General features: G+C 41.6%; 1 protein-coding gene across 2 annotated transcripts; it reads left to right on the top strand.

Moving 5' to 3' along the window:
• The first annotated feature begins 825 nt into the window (after positions 1–825).
• On the top strand, positions 826–19,523 carry LOC106092463 (actin-related protein 2). 2 transcript variants are annotated; one of them, XM_059366929.1, is made up of 7 exons: positions 826–1,124; positions 7,075–7,185; positions 7,414–7,428; positions 13,180–13,395; positions 13,466–13,675; positions 13,743–14,171; positions 19,055–19,523. In XM_059366929.1, exons 1-7 carry the CDS (start codon positions 1,077–1,079, stop codon positions 19,223–19,225), a joined length of 1,200 nt encoding a protein of 399 aa, XP_059222912.1. In that variant the 5' UTR covers positions 826–1,076; the 3' UTR covers positions 19,226–19,523. The 2 variants fall into 2 exon arrangements, with proteins under 2 accessions (XP_059222912.1, XP_059222913.1); XM_059366930.1 differs by lacking the exon at positions 7,414–7,428 and having other exon boundaries at positions 827–1,124.
• Positions 19,524–19,848: the final 325 nt, after the last annotated feature.

Raw genomic sequence — 19,848 nt, 5'->3', positions numbered from 1 at the left:
AGAAGGCTAGCTCACTTGCCCAGCTGATGGAATAGTCCAACTCCAGAGTTGTATCCAAATCACACTAGAACGCCAAATGCACGGTTTGGATCATGGCAAAACAATTAAAGGTGGTCTCATTTGTACAACAACCCCAAATCATATGGTGAAATCCGCCATATTGCCATCAAGTGTTTTGCCAACACAATCAAAGAAGTTTGTGTGTGTACATGTGTACGTAAATGAGCAGAGAGTATGTGAGAAAGAAGTTAACAACAAAGAGAATGCAAATAAAAATCTGATATCTTGTGTGTGTGTACACACAACCAAAACTCGTTGACTCGTTGAAACTTCCGGAGAAAAAATTGTACTCAGCTGTTTACGGTACACTACCTGGTAATTATGTCTTGTGCATCCTGATCAGAGTACGAAGCCGATCTAAGACTTTTTTCGACTTATTTCGATTTTTTCGGGTTTTTTTCGACTTATGGCTGGTACTATGTTCGTTTTTCACCGTTGAAACTCCATGTTTTTCGCGATTACTTTTTTGGACCACTACACAAATAGCAATGATAAAATAACAATTTTATCGTCATTTTACCATAAGTAATGAGGTAATGTCCTACTGAATGAAATCAGGAAATTTTTCTGCTTTAAAATCTATTATCTAAAATAAGTAATCGGCGAAACGTCGCTAAGAGCGAATATAGTACCATCCTTAATTTGACATTTCGACTTTGAAGTCGATTTGTCGACATTTTTATTCAATGAAAGTCAACTTCGACTTTTCGATTTTTTTAAACAAAAAGTCGATTAGTCGAAAGTCGACTTTTAGATCGCTAGTTTGACACACTATTCGTCATCTTATTAATTATTGTGCAAAGCAAATCCACTGTTTTACTGTTCTGTTAATAACTAACACTTAATATATAAGATACATAGTTAAATAAAAGATTATAAATTCTATATTTAAGTAACAAGTTGTAAGGCCATTACAACGGTTGCAGGCAAGAGAACACACCTTAAAAAGTTTTGCACACACAGAAGATAAAGCCGTAGCAGCCAGCAGAAGCAGAACAGCGATTTAAAAAGTAGAAATGGATAGCAAAGGACGCAATGTTATAGTTTGCGACAATGGAACCGGCGTAAGTAGACATAACATGAAAGAAAATAGTGTGTTTTTGCTTCTCCATTGCTTCGTTCGTGGTAACCGATACAATGTGAAAAGGGATTAGAAAAGGGCAATGACTTAAATCTCCAGTGACACACTTTTAGAAGTCACAATACCTTGGCTAAGTGTGCGATGGCTGTTCTTGACTTCCTCTTTGGAAAAGAATGGGCGAATGTTACTTTAGGTGCTATTTTAAAGTTTTGTAATATTCATTTTAGAGAAATGACGGCAAACCGCCGCCCTCGGCACGCTCATTGTTGTTGATTACTCATACTGTGAATGTTATTTGAAAAAAGTGTTTTTTTTTTGTTTTGTTATCTTCATAATGTTATACCATTTTTGTTGGTTGCTTGAAGTTTATCTTATCTTTAAAACTGAAGCAAAACTTTTTTATATTTCTTCGCGTGTGCTTGTAGTCTTAGATTATGCCCATTCATTGAAGCAGTTTATCCTGAGGAAGGAGACGTTGGCAGGGAAGATTTCCCTCTTCAGGTGTTTTGGTCGTCGTATCCTCGTCAATGTTATAATGCCCTGCTGGATCTAGAGGCTCCCATTTGTAGCACTGAACACACACATCGATAATAAAGATCCAAACTAAGACTGCTTGGGTTACCTCGGAGTAGATGTTACTGTCGCAAAATCTCTTAAAGACCGCATAAAGGCATAAATCTCTTGGCAGCTTGAATAACACAATATTCCCCAGGATCTCATTGAGGGCTCCTTTTCTTAAACGTTTTCGTACGTACAAATGAAGGGTCCATTAAAAGGCGGAGTTCCGACGGACAAACCGTCTCAAAGCTACGACTTTCAGTTGAACTCAACTGATAATATCTAGCATATCCTGGGCCAACGCTTCGCAATGGCATAGGTTTAAAAGTGAACATTTTCCCAGTCTACGCTTCAAACAATGGTTGCCCTTGTGATACTGGAACAGTGTAGAGGTCTGACTCACACACATGGCTCTCTGAAGGGCATGAGAAACCTTTTTCTCTTTGTAATTTTGTTTTTTTTTTATTTCTTTTCTTTTTGACTAATGAAGGCTAGAATTAACTAAGCATCACTAGCGGAGTGATTGATAGGTGATTAGAGAAACACCACAAAAGGGAGTTTTATCACCCTTTGTTGGCTCCCAGCCCAATGGAATTCACAGGTTTTTTGAGGAGGAAATGTTGAAGTTTGTTGCCTATGCTGATGACGTTGTCATCTATCCTCTCATGTCAGTCGGTTGTACGTACCGGATTGACCTGTTGTAGTCCTTTATAGGCAAGAGCTGCCGCCCTTGGTTTGCGGCTCTCTCTACAGTCACAGGTCACGCTCAAGATCTATAAAGGAAACTATCTGCATGGGCAATGGCAAAGTGGCTTGGCATAAACCCCAGAAAAATGAGCTAGTACTATTTACTAAAAAGAGTAAGATTGCCATTTTCTGGTGATTCGTGGTGCATGGAATAGCTCTCCTCTGAACGTGAATCTTGACCAAGAGAATAAAAATCGAGAAAAATGGCCGAATAGATCTGAATGCAAATTGATCTCTGTGCTCTGTTTTTTACAGCGGTGGTTTGACCGAAACTCATTTATGAATGTGTGGTCTGGCATAAAGCTCTGGATAACTGTGGTATTCGTTGAATAAATTAGAAAACAAGGAATCGCATTAGTGCTATCATCAGGGCCAAGGAGTATTGACACCTACATGTTGTGTTTGCGGGAAGATTGAGTCATTGGCGAACCTGGCGTTCTTCAAATTTGGGGTGGGGTTTGGTGGTTATTTTTATGTAGGAATAGCGATCCTCATTACGGCCCATAGCACCGATCGCCCCGGAAAGGTTAGGGCCATTGGCTATTTAATGGCGCCAATAACACGTCTTGTCATATCGAGCATGATAGGCACTCAGTATTTAAGCAAGAACCATTGCCGACCAGGATCTCACTGCTCTTCTCACTAATTTGTATTGAGCATTCCACTAGCCGAAAACTGTGGACGCTCTCAGTTGAGATTCGCGAGGTGTTCATTGTCATCACCCTCTTTTCCATCTAAACTAACCTAAGTCAGGTATTCTGTGCTACTTACAAAAAACCCTTATTGTTTTCCTTGCCAAATCCATAATTCGGTTGATGACTGGTATTGAGTCCCATCTATGTACAGGTGTCTGTTAGCCGCGAAAGCCGGACAATGACCTAGGATATGCTTCAACGTCCCATCATCTTTCCTACATGCCATAGAGCTCACAGTTCCGGAATTTGTGGTGCTCATAGTCATACGGACTCGGGGCTGGTTGTTTTTGTTGTCAATCTGGAGTCCGATGAAGGACTCCAACGGGTAAATCAAAGACTTCATCGGGTCAATCCGGTATGTAAAGGGTGATTTTTTTGAGGTTAGGATTTTCATGCATTAGTATTTGACAGATCACGTGGGATTTCAGACATGGTGTCAAAGAGAAAGATGCTCAGTATGCTTTGACATTTCATCATGAATAGACTTACTAACGAGCAACGCTTGCAAATCATTGAATTTTATTACCAAAATCAGTGTTCGGTTCGAAATGTGTTCATTCACCGTTCAGCGATGAGGCTCATTTCTGGTTGAATGGCTACGTAAATAAGCAAAATTGCCGCATTTGGAGTGAAGAGCAACCAGAAGCCGTTCAAGAACTGACATGCATCCCGAAAAATGCACTGTTTGGTGTGGTTTGTACGCTGGTGGAATCATTGGACCGTATTTTTTCAAAGATGCTGTTGGACGCAACGTTACGGTGAATGAACACATTTCGAACCGAACACTGATTTTGGTAATAAAATTCAATGATTTGCAAGCGTTGCTCGTTAGTAAGTCTATTCATGATGAAATGTCAAAGCATACTGAGCATCTTTCTCTCTGACACCATGTCTGAAATCCCACGTGATCTGTCAAATACTAATGCATGAAAATCCTAACCTCAAAAAAATCACCCTTTACAATCGGCTGCCGTTCCGGGACATTGGGTCAGCGTACAAGTATATGCGGTGAGATGGATTACAAATCAGGCGGATCCTACCTGGCTCCAAGTTGGATTGACGCATCGGAGCAGGAGTTTTCATTAAGTTTCTATGACGAACTATGTATTCCAGGGAAATCCTTCCCGGCAAGTTTTGGAGTCCGTTTTTGCGGAGAGGTATGGCTCAAGGCTGGACAGTGGCATCGGGTCAGGCTTTCAGTCGGACGTACCGCCTTTTAGGCAGAGTTCTTCAGGCTCTGCAGACAATTTCAGTGTTGCATTAAGTTTCTATGACGAACTATGTATGCCAGGGAGATTCTTCCCGGCGAGTTGGGGGGTTCGTTTTCGCGGAGAGGTATGGCTTAAGGCTGGATTGTGGTAATAGGGCAGGCTATGAGTCGGACGTACCGCGGTATAGGCATAGTTCTTCAGGCCCTGCAGAATATTGCAGTGCAGGAGTGACTGACCGATCGGACTATAATGATATACATAGACAGTCAAGCGGTGCTTAAGGCTCTGGTTGTCAAAATACGATCGGACTATAATGATATACATAGACAGTCAAGCGGTGCTTAAGGCTCTGGTTGTCAAAATATGTGAGTTTTGATATGGAAAGAGCATATTCGAATCAGGGGGCTTGACTGGTTTCTGTGTCAAAAAGTAATGGCGGGGAAAGCAGCGCCTGGGCAACTACCAAGGAATGGATCGATTATGAGTGCTGATCATGCTTCTGCATAGAGGAACCTACCCTTGTGCCAGCTGCTATGGCCGCATAAATGGTGTCAGTGTCCAGAACCAGGACCTATGCGACTTAGATGGGATGCGTCCAGAGGTGTCTGGTTCGCTCCCCGGCCAGTTTGTTGTTGTAGCAGTGTGTTGTTCGCTGAGAGGGCAGTCCTTGCCGATGAATTACTCCTTCGGGTCAATCCGGTTCGCACAACCGGCTGCCATGAGATTGACCCGGGGCTGGTGTTGTTGTATCCACATTTTCATGTGTAGGTTGCGATTCTCGTCAAGCTCGTTCCGCCGCGGATACCGCTGATACCGCTGATTGTCCGCGACTACCATTGCAGTTAGCCGTATGGAGTATTCCACTATCCGCAACCTGTTGACCCGGTAGATGGAAGCTAAGCTTCTCGTAACAGAAATGAACACCACACATTTCGGAAAGGATCTCCCTGGAGGGGGTCGTTTTCGCGGAGAGATATGGCTCAAGGCTGGATAGTGGCAACGGGGCAGGCTTTCATTCGGACATACCGACTTATATGCAGAGTTCTTCAAACCCTGCAGAAAATTTCAATGCAGGAGTGGCTGACCGATCGGGCTATAATGATATACATAGACAGTCAAGCGTTTCTTAAGGCTGTGGATGACGATATATATGAGTTTTGAGATGATTGTCCCCGACATATAGGAACCTACCCTTGTGCCAGCTGCTATGGCCGCATAAATGGGGCGTAAGTAGGGTTGCCCAAAAAGTAATTTTTCATATAGTCGGCGTTGACAAATTTTTTCAACGGCTTGTGACTCTGTAATTGCATTCTTTCTTCTGTCAGTTATCAGCTGTTTATCTAAGCTTGCTTTAAAAAAAAGTGCGCGAAATTTTGTTTACATTTGTTTGTTTGGCGTCAATTTTAATATGGAGCCCACAAAGGAGCATTTTCGTCATATTTTACTTTATTATTTCCGTAAAGGAAAAAACGCGGAGCAGGTTGCTAAAAAGTTACGAGATGTGTATGGTGATAAAGCCTTAAAAGGAAGACAGTGTCAAAATTGGTTTCGCAAATTCCGTTCTGGAGATTTTTCACTTAAAGATGAGCCACGTTCAGGTCGGCCAAATGAAGTTGATGATGACCAAATCAAAGCATTAATCAAATTGGATCGTCATGTAACTGAGCGTGAGATAGGAGAGAAGTTAAATATACCAAAATCAACCGTTCATTATCACATAAAAAGTCTTGGACTGGTGAAAAAGCTTGATATTTGGGTACCACATGTATTGAAAGAAATTCATTTAACAAACCGAAGAATCAATGCTTGTGATATGCACCTTAAACGCAATGAATTCGATCCGTTTTTAAAATGAATCATAACTGGAGATGAAAAATGGATTGTTTACAACAACGTTAGTCGAAAACGATCATGGTCCAAGCATGGTGAACCAGCTCAAACCACTTCAAAGGCTGATATCCACCAAAAGAAGGTTATGCTGTCTGTTTGGTGGGATTGGAAGGGTGTGGTATATTTTGAGCTGCTTCCAAGGAACCAAACGATTAATTCGGATATTTACTGTCAACAATTGGACAAATTGAATACAGCCATCAAGGAGAAGCGACCAGAATTGGTCAATCGTAAAGGTGTCATATTCCACCAGGACAACGCTAGACCGCACACATCTTTGGTCACTCGCCAAAAACTGAGTGAGCTTGGCTGGGTACTTTTGATGCATCCACCATATAGCCCTGACCTTGCACCATCAGACTACCATTTATTTCGATCTTTGCAGAACTCCTTAAATGGTAAAACTTTCGGCAAAGATGAGGCTATAAAATCGCACTTGGTTCAGTTTTTTGCAGATAAAGGCCAGAAGTTATATGAGCGTGGAATACTAAATTTGCCACGAAGATGGCAAAAGGTTATCGAACAAAATGGCATATATATATATTTGATTAAAGTTCATTCTAAGTTTTATTAAAAATGCATTTACATTCTTTTAAAAAATCCGCAATTACTTTTTGGGCAACCATAGCAGAGTGGCCAATATCATGTTGTCGACTTTTTTCAAGGGAACATTACGGCACTTATCATCCTGCAAGTTTTGGTACGAATGATTGACACCATGTCAATCGGATGTTTACTTGGTTTCCCTTTTCCCTACACCTCTTGCATTAGCTTTTGCAAACTTCTTAACTAAAGTTTTTACATTTTTTAACCCTCGTATCTTATTTTCCAGTTTGTCAAATGTGGCTATGCCGGTAGCAATTTTCCTGCTCATATTTTCCCCTCCATGGTTGGCAGGCCAATCATACGTGCTGTTAACAAAATTGGCGACATTGAAGTTAAGGTAAGTTCTCTCAACTGATCGGATTGCAAATAAAGCATAGCAACATATTGCTATACCGATTAGTTTAGTTGATATACATACATACATATCCACAAATTATAATCAATTAAATATCAGCAAAAGAAAACAAACAAAATACATATATACAAATCTCTTTTTTTTCGTTCTTCTTTATTTATATGTATAAAAAAATTGTTTTGGAAAAATCTGTTTTGAATATTTTTACAGGATTTACACGTTGATGTAAGTCTATAGTCTCCTAATTTCACTTAATTACCCCATTGTTTATTTTGTTGCAATAAAATACAAAAAAAAACCGAGAATTTTAATAGTTGTCCGTTTCCCTACTAACCAAAAAAGAAGAAAAACAACTTTGATTTAGCTAAATATTGGGTTGCCCAAAAAGTAATTGCGGATTTTTCATATAGTCGGCGTTGACAAATTTTTTCACAGCTTGTGACTCTGTAATTGCATTGTTTCTTCTGTCAGTTATCAGCTGTTACTTTTAGCTTGCTTTAGAAAAAAAGTGTAAAAAAGTATATTTGATTAAAGTTCATTCTAAGTGTTATTAAAAATGCATTTACTTTCTTTTAAAAAATCCGCAATTACTTTTTGGGCAACCTGGACGTTGCTCTCCCTCTAAGCGTTTGTTTATCAATGTTTGTTTTGAATCAAAACTTTCGCCATAATGTTGAACTTTTTAGAATGCTTCTTCTTTATTTTATAAAAGAAAGTTTAAAAAAAGAAATTAGTTTGTGGTTATTTCTTTTATTTTTGTTATGAATGTTTGTTGTTTCATAGTTCAGTTTGGTTTTTTTTTTTAATTTAATATCGTTTTATTTGTACTAACATCACAGTTCCCTACAATGCATGATGATAAGTATCGGTGTTTATTTACTTAATTAATAGAAAAAAAAATCCTAAAAAGATGTTTTCAATTTTTTTTTTTAATTTTTACTGAAACGACAAGTCGTAAAAAGTGGCCATATGAAAACAATTTTCTGTATTTTATTTGAACAAAACAAATCAAAATGGTCAGGAACGTAAGGATTTTTCTTGAAGTGGGCGGCCCACCAGATATTTAGCCTCAAATTTGGTTTTCAAAATCGTACTTCACTCTCAAAGAACTTTCGCTTCTTTTCGGTATCGGCAAACATTTAGCCTCAAATTTGGTTTTCAAAATCGTACTTTACTCTCATAGAACTTTCGCTTCTTTTCGGAATCGGCACACATTTAGCCTCAAATTTGGTTTTCAAAATCGTACTTCACTCTCAAAGAACTTTCGCTTCTTTTCGGTATTGGCACACATTTAGCCTCAAATTTGGTTTTCAAAATCGTACTTCACTCTCAAAGAACTTTCGCTTCTTTTCGGTATCGGCACACATTAGCCTCAAATTTGGTTTTCAAAATCGTACTTCACTCTCAAAGAACTTTCGCTTCTTTTCGGGATCGGCACACATTTAGCCTCAAATTTGGTTTTCAAACTCGTACTTTACTCTCAAAGAACTTTCGCTTCTTTTCGGGATCGGCACACATATCCGTTTTGGTTTATTTTTTGGTGTGGCTCGATATCCATCATTCATTTGGTCCCAAATAAATATCAGATTTTACCTTTACTTCCAGACTTCCTTTGATTTGAGTCCCGTTTATCCTTATCATTCTTCATGTTTATTTAGGATATTTTTGGAAAGTCCAACAAATGCTGTTGCCATATTCATTTGACATCCAACATCGTTGTTGTAGTAATCTCCAGGATTGTTCCGTTCCATATTAAAAGGCAAACATTGTGTTACATGGGGGTGTAGGGGTTTTTGGGGATGAGATTTTCTTCCGAACACTTGATCGCATTTTTTTCAGAATCAGATTTTTGGGGTGGTGCATACAAGACCATCCCTTTGTTGACTACAAAGCCGCCTTCGATACTCTTTTATGTTCAAAGGTATTTCAAGCCATGTCTGAGTTTGGTATCCCAGCAAAATTAATAAGACTCTGCAGGATGACACTTGCTGATACTCCTTCCTCAGTAAGAATAGGAAAGAATCTCTCCAAACCATTTAATACCAAACGAGGTTTCAGACAAGGGGACATCCTCTCGTGTGATCTCTTTAATATCTTGCTGGAGAAGATTATACAAGATCCAGATGTAAATAGATATGGCACACTAATCACAAGAGAACATATGCTACTCGCCTATGCTGACGACATCGATATCATAGGTCGGTCACCGGAATAAGTAACTGCAGCCTTTGAAAGAATCGAAAGAGAGTCAGTGAAAATGGGTCTGGCATGTAGTAACGGCAGCCTTTGAAAGAATCGAAAGAGAGTCAGTGAAAATGGGTCTGGCAGTAAATGGAGATAAGACGAAATGGATGCTTTCAACTCCCAAAAAGCCTTGCACAACCGAGCAGATAAAGAAAATGGAGAAAGTTGGAAACCACAACTATGAGATAGTCAGTAAATTTATCAACCACGGCACCGCCGTAACCGAAACGAATGACACCAGTTTTGAGATAAAGCGAAGAATAATACTGGCAAACAGATGGTACTTTGGACTAAGTAAGCAGTTTAGAAACAAGGCCACCTCTCGACAGACGAAGATTACACTATACAAGACACTGATACTACCCGTGCTGTTATATGGTTCTGAAGCATGGGTACTTGTGAAAGCAGATGAGGCAGTGCTTGGAGTATTTGAGAGAAAGATTCTTCGTAAAATATAAGGACCAGTTTGCGTTAATAGAGAATATAGGCGAAGTATGAACCACGAGCTGTGTGAGCTGTATGACGACGATAGCATAGTTACACGCATCAAAATACAACGGCTGCGTTGGCTAGGTCATGTTGTCAGAATGGATGAAGAAGCTCCAGCAAAGAAGTCTTTTGAAGGCAAACACGGGAAGACCAAAAGCCCGATGGAAAGATCAAGTTGTGGGAGACACCTCGAAACTTGGTTTCAGAGATTTTAGAATGAGCGCAGAAGATCAATGCGCTTGGAACGCTATTCTACGTACGGCTAGAGGAACAAATATTCTGTCATAGCCAATTAAAGTAAAAGTAAAGTACAAGATGTCGCCAGAATTCATCCACCAGGCCTTTTCGAAAATTGGGTTAAAGCTTTTGCTTTATATTTAGAATATGGTGATCAATAAACCAGATTGTGTTCTATCTTTCGCCTGCTTGATTTTGTTGAGGGTCAAGACTTAGGAGCTCTGCGACTAAGATGGGGTGCGTCCACAGGGGTCTGAGTCAAGTGAGTCTGGCTGGGCAGTTAAACAGTTGACGTGTATCGTGTGGTCGCTGGTTACAATCGGGACATACATCTTGCACGTCGGCATCAATCCTTGCTCTGTAGGAGTTGAGACGGCTGCATCTGCCCAGAACTACTCTAGTTTGCCAGGGTAGGTCAATTTCTTCAGGTGCAATGGGAGGCGGTTGTTCTCGATTAACCCCGTAGCTATTTACCACATCCGCTACCATGTCGGCTTGAATTTTGTCTAGACCTGCTTGATATGGCGCTTGATCTAAAGGTTCTCTCTTGTAGCGCTGAACCTCACGCTCTAGATCATGTAGATCTACCTTAAGGCTTCTGGGCGTTGGATATCTATCCACAAGATGATGATTTGGATGGACAGCATGTAGTTATGTCTTCGCACTGGCAGGATCTTTATCTCCTGATGGAGGTGGTCTTCATGAGAACTGTTGTCTTTTGGGGTGGGCGGCTTTTAGGCGAGGATCTTCAAGGGTCTTCAAGACGAAAGTCTGATTGGCCTAAAGCCAAACATCCCTGATATGCACTTCCAACAATCTCTTAAGGGTCTTCAAGATTAAAGTCAGATTGGCCTAGAGAGAGTGGCTCGGTTTTCACGCGTTGGGAATGAAAACAATCCCAACCTCCCGCCATGCATTCGCCACAAAGCCAAGCAAAACACAGGCTCCAAAAACCCTGTCCAGAAGCCTCATAACATATGGTCCTGCTTTCTGCAGCATGGCAGGCGATATGTCATCCGTAGCATCCCCTCTCCGTTATCATTCTCGCCACAAAGCCAAGCAACACACAGGCCCCAAAAACCCTGTCCAGAAGCCTCATAACATATGGTCCTGCTTTCTGCAGCATGGCAGGCGATATGCCATCCGGATTATCCCCCGCTCCGTTATCATTCTCGCCTCAAAGCCAAGCAAAACACAGGCTCCAAAACCCCTGTCCAAAAGCCTCATAACATATGGTCCTGCTTTCTGCAGCATGGCAGGCGATATGCCATCCGGATTATCCCCCTCTCCGTTATCATTCTCGCCACAAAGCCAATCAAAACACAGGCTCCAAAAACCCTGTCCAGAAGCCTCATAACATATGGTCCTGCTTTCAGCAGCATGGCAGGCGATATGCCATCCGTAGAGTCCCCCCCTCCGTTATCATTCTCGCCACAAAGCCAAGCAAAACACAGGCTCAAAAAACCCTGTCCAGAAGCCTCATAACATATGGTCCTGGTTTCTGCAGCATGGTAGCCTATATGCCATTCGGATTATCCCCCCTCCGTTATCATTCTCGCCACAAAGCCAAGCAAAACACAGGCTCCAAAAACCCTGTCCAGATTCCTCATAACATATGGTCCTGGTTTCTGCAGCATGGTAGCCTATATGCCATTCGGATTATCCCCCCCTCTGTTATCATTCTCGCTACAGAGCCAAGCAAAACACAGGCCCTAAAAACCCTGTCCAGAAGCCTCATAACATATGGTCCTGCTTTCTGGATCATGGCAGGCGATATGCCATCGGGATTATCCCCCCTCCGTTATCAGTCTCGCCACAAAGCCAAGCAAAACACAGGCCCCAAAAACCCTGTCCAGAAGCCTCATAACATATGGTCCTGCTTTCTGCAGCATGGCAGGCGATATGCCATTCGGATTATTCCCCCTCTCTCGCCCCAAAGCCAAGCAAAACACAGGCCCCAAAAACCCTGTCCAGAAGCCTCATAAAATATGGTCATGCTTTCCGCAGCATGGCGGCCGTTATCATTCTGCCAACATACGACAGCGCCTCAGCGCAGTTTTGTATCAGAGGGACATGCGCAACGTCGGAAGTCACCCGCCCACTGGTCAAATTCGCGCACCGTTGAAAATGTTTTGTTGCCAGGAGTTGAAGATTTTCGGAAATAGTCTACGACTAAGTTTTGTCATCTCTCAGGACACTCCCAGTATAGTCTTGGGGTTCATTGATAACACTTTCCGAAACCTAGAGGACTCGTTTACCCCCTCCACCAATTCGCAGAAGCCCTTAGCTCTTCTTAGCCGATCTCACCTTACCATTGTACCGGTTCAGGGACTCCTTATAGAGCTCCCAATCCGTACTCAGCCTGGTATGACTGGCTTTGTTGTATAACCTCCACCTTAGTGGGGCCTCATGAGGAGGTTATGTCAGGTTGTTGGGACAAAGGTATTCATAAGAAATAGGGTTGCCGATGAGCTAACTAGAAATGGACCATTCATAGACCAGGTGCCAACTAAAGATTGGAATTAATTTCAGTAACTTAGTCATGTTCCGATTGGTATCAGCTATTGGTTTTATGTACCGTAACGACCTAGATTAGCTATAGAGGGGTGAGCTAGCTTTTCGTGATCCTTAAAATTCTTTGCACACTTTTTCGGCAAGGAAATTTTTGCTTTGTTTGGAAAAAAAAAGTTAAGAGAATGCTTTAGAAATGTCACTTCAAATTAACTTTCAATGTTTGTTCTTTATATCTATCGAATCGAAATAACCACTATAGTCTAAAAATGAGCCAAAAATAAATGCGGTCTAGTGCCTTACTATATCACCCTCCTATTGCTGCCTAATGAGCTAAGAACTTTTTATTTGTTGTTTGTATATTTTCTAGAGTTTGCTTTTGTTCAATTTCTTTGTAATTATTTTTTTATGTTTCTCTTTCTCCCCCAAAACGTTCTGTGAGGGAGAGTTGATTGGAAGTGGTTTTAAATTTGTTATAATGTGGAATATTTTTAGGATTTAATGGTAGGCGATGAAGCGTCGCAGTTACGTTCATTGTTGGAGGTCTCATATCCAATGGAAAATGGTGTAGTACGAAATTGGGAGGATATGTGCCATGTTTGGGACTATACATTTGGGCCCAAGAAGATGAATATTGATCCAACAAATACGAAAATCCTACTCACAGAGCCCCCCATGAATCCTCTGAAGAATCGTGAGAAAATGATAGAGGTAAGTAAGCTGGCATTCATAGGGAGAGAGAATTTCGAGAGATTTTCTAAAATTTTTGATTTACTTACAGGTCATGTTTGAGAAATATGGTTTTGATTCCACTTACATTGCCATACAAGCAGTGTTGACGTTATATGCCCAAGGTTTAATATCTGGTGTAGTTATAGATTCCGGAGATGGTGTTACCCATATATGTCCAGTTTATGAAGAATTTGCTTTGCCACATTTAACCAGACGTCTGGACATTGCGGGGCGTGATATTACACGTTATTTGATAAAGGTTAGTGACCACTTGAAGTCTCTGATATTGATTGGGATTAATTTGTTCCACCTTTTGTGTCTTTTAGTTACTTTTACTACGTGGCTATGCTTTTAATCATTCCGCTGACTTTGAAACGGTGCGCATGATGAAGGAGAAACTCTGCTACATTGGCTACAACATTGAAATGGAACAACGATTGGCTTTGGAGACCACTGTGCTGGTAGAATCCTATACCCTGCCCGATGGTCGTGTGATAAAAGTTGGTGGTGAACGTTTTGAAGCGCCCGAAGCTTTATTCCAGCCACATTTAATCAATGTGGAAGGTCAGGGAATTGCCGAGCTGGTATTTAATACCATTCAAGCGGCCGATATTGATATGAGATCTGAGCTATATAAACACATTGTTTTGTCGGGTGGTTCTACCATGTATCCTGGCTTGCCTAGTCGTTTGGAGCGTGAAATTAAGCAGTTATATTTAGAAAGAGTTTTGAAAAACGATATTGACAAATTAGCGGTAAGTTTTTAGTTGGGAATTCATAACTATAACCTACACCATAGGACATCACGTTCGTTATTTGTCGAGATACTAATCTGAGAGCCATCTTAGTTGTCAGTGTGTGGTGGTACACTGAGGCGGCAGCCCTTGCCGATAAAGGAATTCATCGGGTCAATCCGGTACGTACAACCGACTGCCATGGGAATGAGCCATCTTAGTGTATGTATCTAGTCGATTTAGCCATGTACGTTCGTCTGTCAGTTGGTAGCAAGCCAGTTGGTTCCAAGGAGTAAAGCCTGGAGCTTGACATTTTACACAAATACTCTCATAGGTGTAGCTCAGTCGGAATTGTAAATCGGCTAATTCGGACCATGTTCTAATATAGCTGCCATATAAAAAGGTCTAACGATTTGACTTGACTAACCCCAGAATCAGGGAACTGATACTGGAAATCAATGGGGTTTTATTAACATAAGTGAAATATATGGATAGAGCACCTGAGGCAATGTAACTGAAAGACGCCGGCATTGGCAAGTTGTGGTCTACAGTAAAATTACTTTCGAACCCCTGAAAGAGGGATAGCGTCAAGCCCTCTTGGCAACGTTACGGTAATCAAACCCATGGCAGGCGGTTCTACGTATCAAATTGACCCGATAAAGTTCTTCATCGGCCAAGGATTGCCGTCTCAGTGTACGTGTTTCTCCTGATAAACACAATACACAATAAAAATAACGATCCCGGCTTTGGGGATAACTTTGAGCATCACACAGGCTGGAACTTTGAGCTCCAATCTGTGTGGTGTTCTTCGTTATCACGGGTGGCTTAGCTGGGAGCTACCGGGCACGTCCACAGGTTATGAATAGTGGAATACTCCATACGGAGTAGCTTCAACTGCAGTCGTGGACAATCAGAGGTATCGAGTGGAGAGTCTCAGTGAGAGGCCGAATGGCACCGGCTCTTATTTAAATACTGAGTGCCTTTGATGCTCGGTATGACAAGACGAGTTATAGGCGCCTTTAAATAATCAATGACCATCATGTATCCGCGGCGATCGGTCGTATAGACCGGAACGAAATTGCTCGCTTATAAGGGCTTCACGAGGACCGCCACCTCCACATGCAAATGTGGCTACAACAAAGCCGAATAGTAACTGATCCGAAGAAAAATGCCGGGTTATTCAACCGCGAATTTATTGAGCATCTTAAAGGTGACAAGGTAAAGAGGACAGCCATTCGTCCAATTTGTGGTCTCCGAGCTGTTAAACAACTATCACAATTTGTAGTGGACAAAGTTACAAATGTCATATCCAGCGCCAAGTCGTCCAAGGGCCCAGACAGAATCGCTACACTGCTGCTGTAGAACTTGGATGTACCGGGTATCAAGTACATGATCCTAAAACCTGTCTCTAAGCACTCTCATAGTTTCCGATGTCTGGAAAATGGGCAGAGTGATGTCGCTACTGAAACCTGGAAAGGACCCTAGTAAATGAGAGTCGTACAGACCGATTTCACTTCTCTCACCAGTATCCAAGAAATTACCGAGAGGAAATTCCGAGACATTAATGCGGCAGATTTCCAGCGCTAGCATAGCTCCTTGCAGACGAGCGTAATGTAATACCCAGCGCCAAGTCGTCCAAGGTGCTGGGCCAGATAGAATCGCTACAGAACTTAGGTGTACCAGGTATCTATAACCTGATCCTAAAACCTGTCTCTGGGTACTCTCATAGTTTCCGATGTCTGGAAAATGTTCAGAGTGATGCCGCTACTGATACCTGGAAAGGACTCCTGTAAATGAGAGTCGTACAGACCGCCAGTATCCAAGAAATTCCGAGACATTAATGCGGCAGATTTCCCAGCGCTAGCAGTGCTCCTTGCAGACAGCGTAATGGGATTCGTCGAAACCAGAATGAACGAACTAAACCTGGAAATAAACAGGGAAGTCAATGAATATAAGCGGAATTTGTGGCTGGAACACCTGGGAGGAATGTAACTTAGGTATCGGTGTAGGCAAGCTGTGGTCAACTCTTAAGTCGCTCTCGAACCCCGGAAGTAGAGATAACAGGGCTTCAGTCACTTTTGGCGACGTTACTGTGACTGATACGATGAGATGCGCCAGGTTGTTCAACCGTCAATATATTGAGTTTCCCGATAGAAACAAGGCAAGGAGGAGAGCTATTTGTCGTATTCGTGGTCTCCGAGCCAATAGACATAGCAAGACGACTGCTTTGTTCGCCATTACTATACATTTTAACCGTAGTATAAATCAGGCCAGGCCATGCAATAAGAAGGCCCTCTTCGCTCTGGACCTTTGAATAGCCTTCGATATGATCAGTCATGTCATGCTTTTTGAGGACATCCCTTCAGCCGGTCCTAAAACGTAGGTCGATGCCCCGTAGAGGGAAACAGGGAGTTCCCCAAGGCGAGGTGATATCTCCAGCACGATTTAACCACTATCACGCCCTCCAGACGGCATCGAGATCGTATCGTATGTGGAAAATTTATGGCTTCGTGTCCCCTCTGATGACATCTGCCTGAAGTTCAACCACAAGCTTGTCGATCTTGCCGTTTATTTTACTGCCATAAGTTTTCAGATATCCGCCACCAAATCTTTAGCCACATAAGGTGTTGAATGCGATAGTCGAAGCATAAGAATTCCTACTACCAAAATACTTGGTGTCACGTTTGACAGCTCACATGCTACAGCAATTTGAGATTAGGTAAAAAATAGAGACAAGGTCCTCAAGTCACTTGCCGGCAGCACTTGGGGTGCTTACTAAGAAACATTGTTGACTACATACAAAACACTTGGCCTGTCAGTGATAAACTACCCAGGCCCGCTATGGACTCGCCAGCTGAACCACACGCATTGGATAAACATTCAGATCTTTTAGAATACTGCCCTACATACTGCGACGGGCTGTCTCCCCAGTTCTCATGTGGACCATCTCCATCAGAAGACAAAGATACTACCCGTGCGTAGACACAACTATTGGGTTGCCCAAAAAGTAATTGCGGATTTTTCATATAGTCGGCGTTGACAAATTTTTTCACAGCTTGTGACTCTGTAATTGCATTCTTTCTTCTGTCAGTTATCAGCTGTTACTTTTAGTAAGTTTTATTAAAAAAGCATTTACTTTCTTTTAAAAAATCCGCAATTACTTTTTGGGCAACCCAATACATGCTGTCTAAGTAGTATTTACTGTGCTGCTATCGGAGGACACCGTAGCGCAGAGGTAAGCATGTCCGCCTCTGACGCTGAACACCTGGGTTCGAATTCTGGCGAGAACAACATTTTTCAGCGGTGGTTATCCTCTCCTAATGCTGGCGCCATTTGTGGTGTACTAAGCTATGTAAAAGCTTCTCCCAAGCGAGATGTGGCATTGTAGGACGCCATTCGGACTCGATTATACAAAAGGAGTTCCCTTATCATTGAGTTTAAAACTAGAATCAAAGAGCACTCATTGATATATGAGTAGTTTGCCCCTGTTCCCTCATGGTATGTTCATGGACAAATTTCCATTTGCTATCGCATAGACCATGACAATCACCATCTTGTGGTGATAGCCATTCACCGTCAGAATTATCAGGTTGGATCTACATGATCTATAGCGAGAGTTCAGGGATACAAGAGGGAAAATCTAGATCAGGCCACGTTTCAGGCAGGTCTAGATAGCATTCACCCAGACAGGGGTAGCAGAAGCGGTGAACAGTGAACGCAGTCCCTGGAGATCAACCGCCACCCATTGGTTATACAAAAGGAGTTTCCTTATCATTGAGTTTAAAACTAAAATCGGAGAGCACTGATTGATATGTGAGTAGTTTGCCCCGGTTCCCTCATGGTATGTTCATGGGCAAATTTCCATTTGCTATCGCACAGACCATCGCAATCACCATCTTGTGGTGATAGGCATTCACCGTCGGAATTATCAGGTTGGATCTACATGATCTATAGCGAGAGATTCAGGGATACAAGAGGAAATCTCTAGATCAGGCCACGTTTCAGGCAGGTCTAGATAGCATTCACCCAGACATGGTAGCAGTGAACGCAGTTCTTGGAGATCAACCGCCACCCATTGCACCTGAAGAACTTAGCCTCCCCCGGTAGTTCTGGCTCGATTGCGTTGCAGCAGATGCAACCAGTTTAACCCCTACAGAGCTAGATTACAGATTAATGTCAATCCCATGGCAGCCGGTTGCACGTACCGGATTGACCCGATGGAGTCCTTCATCGGCAAGGGCTGCGGCCTCAATGTACAACTTAAAGCTACAACAACAACAACAGATTAATGCCAGCGTATTGGATATGTGCCCCGGTTGTATCCTGGGACCAAATGCCACGCGCCATCATTTTAACTGCTCAGTCAATCCTACTGGTCTTAGGATCATATCCCTTTGGAGGCACGCCAACTTAGTCGCAGAGTTTCTAGATCTGGAGCAGAATAAAGGGTGAACCATAACCTGCTGCTACAACAACAACACCATCCGTTTTGGCTGAAATGTGATGTTTCGTTATGACTTCTCAATAAACAAATCGGTACATAACCTGAAAAAGATAGCTGCCATAAAAACCGATGGACCGTTTTGACTGACTTGAGTTCGAGGGCTTAATAATAATCAATATTTTATATGTAATGTTCAGAGTATGCAAACTATGATCTAAATAGGTACATTGACCTCTAAAGGCCGTGGTAATTATTATCCGATTTGGCCAAAATGTTTTCTTATCACTTCTAGCAGCCATCTAATGGTCCATATTAGTCGTTTATTTGATGTAGCTCTTGTATATATTGATCTCTTTGATCGATTAATGGTGTAGGGCAGGGCATAAAAAATTCAGCCCGGACCAACTAACGCCTTTTACTTGTGTTTGTTTATAATTTTTGTCGTTTTATCCTTTTGCAGAAATTCAAAATTCGCATTGAAGATCCACCCCGAAGAAAAGACATGGTTTTCATTGGTGGCGCTGTATTGGCCGAAGTAACCAAAGATCGGGATGCTTTCTGGATGTCAAAGCAGGAGTACCAGGAACAAGGTCTAAAAGTGCTACAAAAACTGCAGAAAATAACAGCCTGAAAACGAAAGTAATTTCGTTGGACGAGCCCTTAAACTAATCTTAAAATTCCGTTAAGACTTGTGACAATAGTCTAAAGGTATCTCCACTGAGAAGCTCGGCATTTCAATATACTACGAAGCAGTCAGTAGTCCTTGCAAACATATAATGCTAAAAATCTTTCCAAATCTTCCATATGCAAAAAAAAAAACACACACACACAGATTGTAATTAAACTAAACTTGCTGTTTACACTTCTGCTCCTTCTGCTCCTCCTCGTTTAACTTAAGTCCTTGTTATTTCCCCAAACCCAAAAAAACACAAACAAACATATTGTTATGCAAATGTATTTTCTAAGTTCTAGCCTTTTGTTTTCTCTTCCCTACTGCCTTCCAGTTTCTTTTTTTGTCTTCACACTTCCTTGAAACACAAATTGCATTTATGTTGATATCCTTTCTAACGAACTTTTCTGTATCCATGATGATAACTCTTGCTGTTTGTTTGTTTATTGATTATATTTACGAGTGTATACATATACTTTAATTTTTAACAAAATTTTATTTAATATTTTTTTTTTTATTATTTTTCAAGTATTTTCTAGTATTTTATATATATATTAAAAAACCCCCCCTAAAACAACAACATA

The sequence above is a fragment of the Stomoxys calcitrans genome, chromosome 4 (assembly GCF_963082655.1).
Source record: "Stomoxys calcitrans chromosome 4, idStoCalc2.1, whole genome shotgun sequence".
In the NCBI taxonomy this organism is placed as follows: domain Eukaryota; kingdom Metazoa; phylum Arthropoda; class Insecta; order Diptera; family Muscidae; genus Stomoxys; species Stomoxys calcitrans.
The sequence above is the reverse complement of the archived record's forward strand: the minus strand, read 5'-3'. Positions and strand labels throughout refer to the sequence as shown.

Bases quoted from the DNA above. Each gene is read 5' to 3' on its own strand.
- LOC106092463 (XM_059366929.1), top strand. From the start codon at position 1,077: ATGGATAGCAAAGGACGCAATGTTATAGTTTGCGACAATGGAACCGGC. The intron at 13,676-13,742 runs GTTAGTGACCAC...TGTGTCTTTTAG, and splicing joins TTACACGTTATTTGATAAAG to TTACTTTTACTACGTGGCTA. The intron at 14,172-19,054 runs GTAAGTTTTTAG...ATCCTTTTGCAG, and splicing joins ACGATATTGACAAATTAGCG to AAATTCAAAATTCGCATTGA.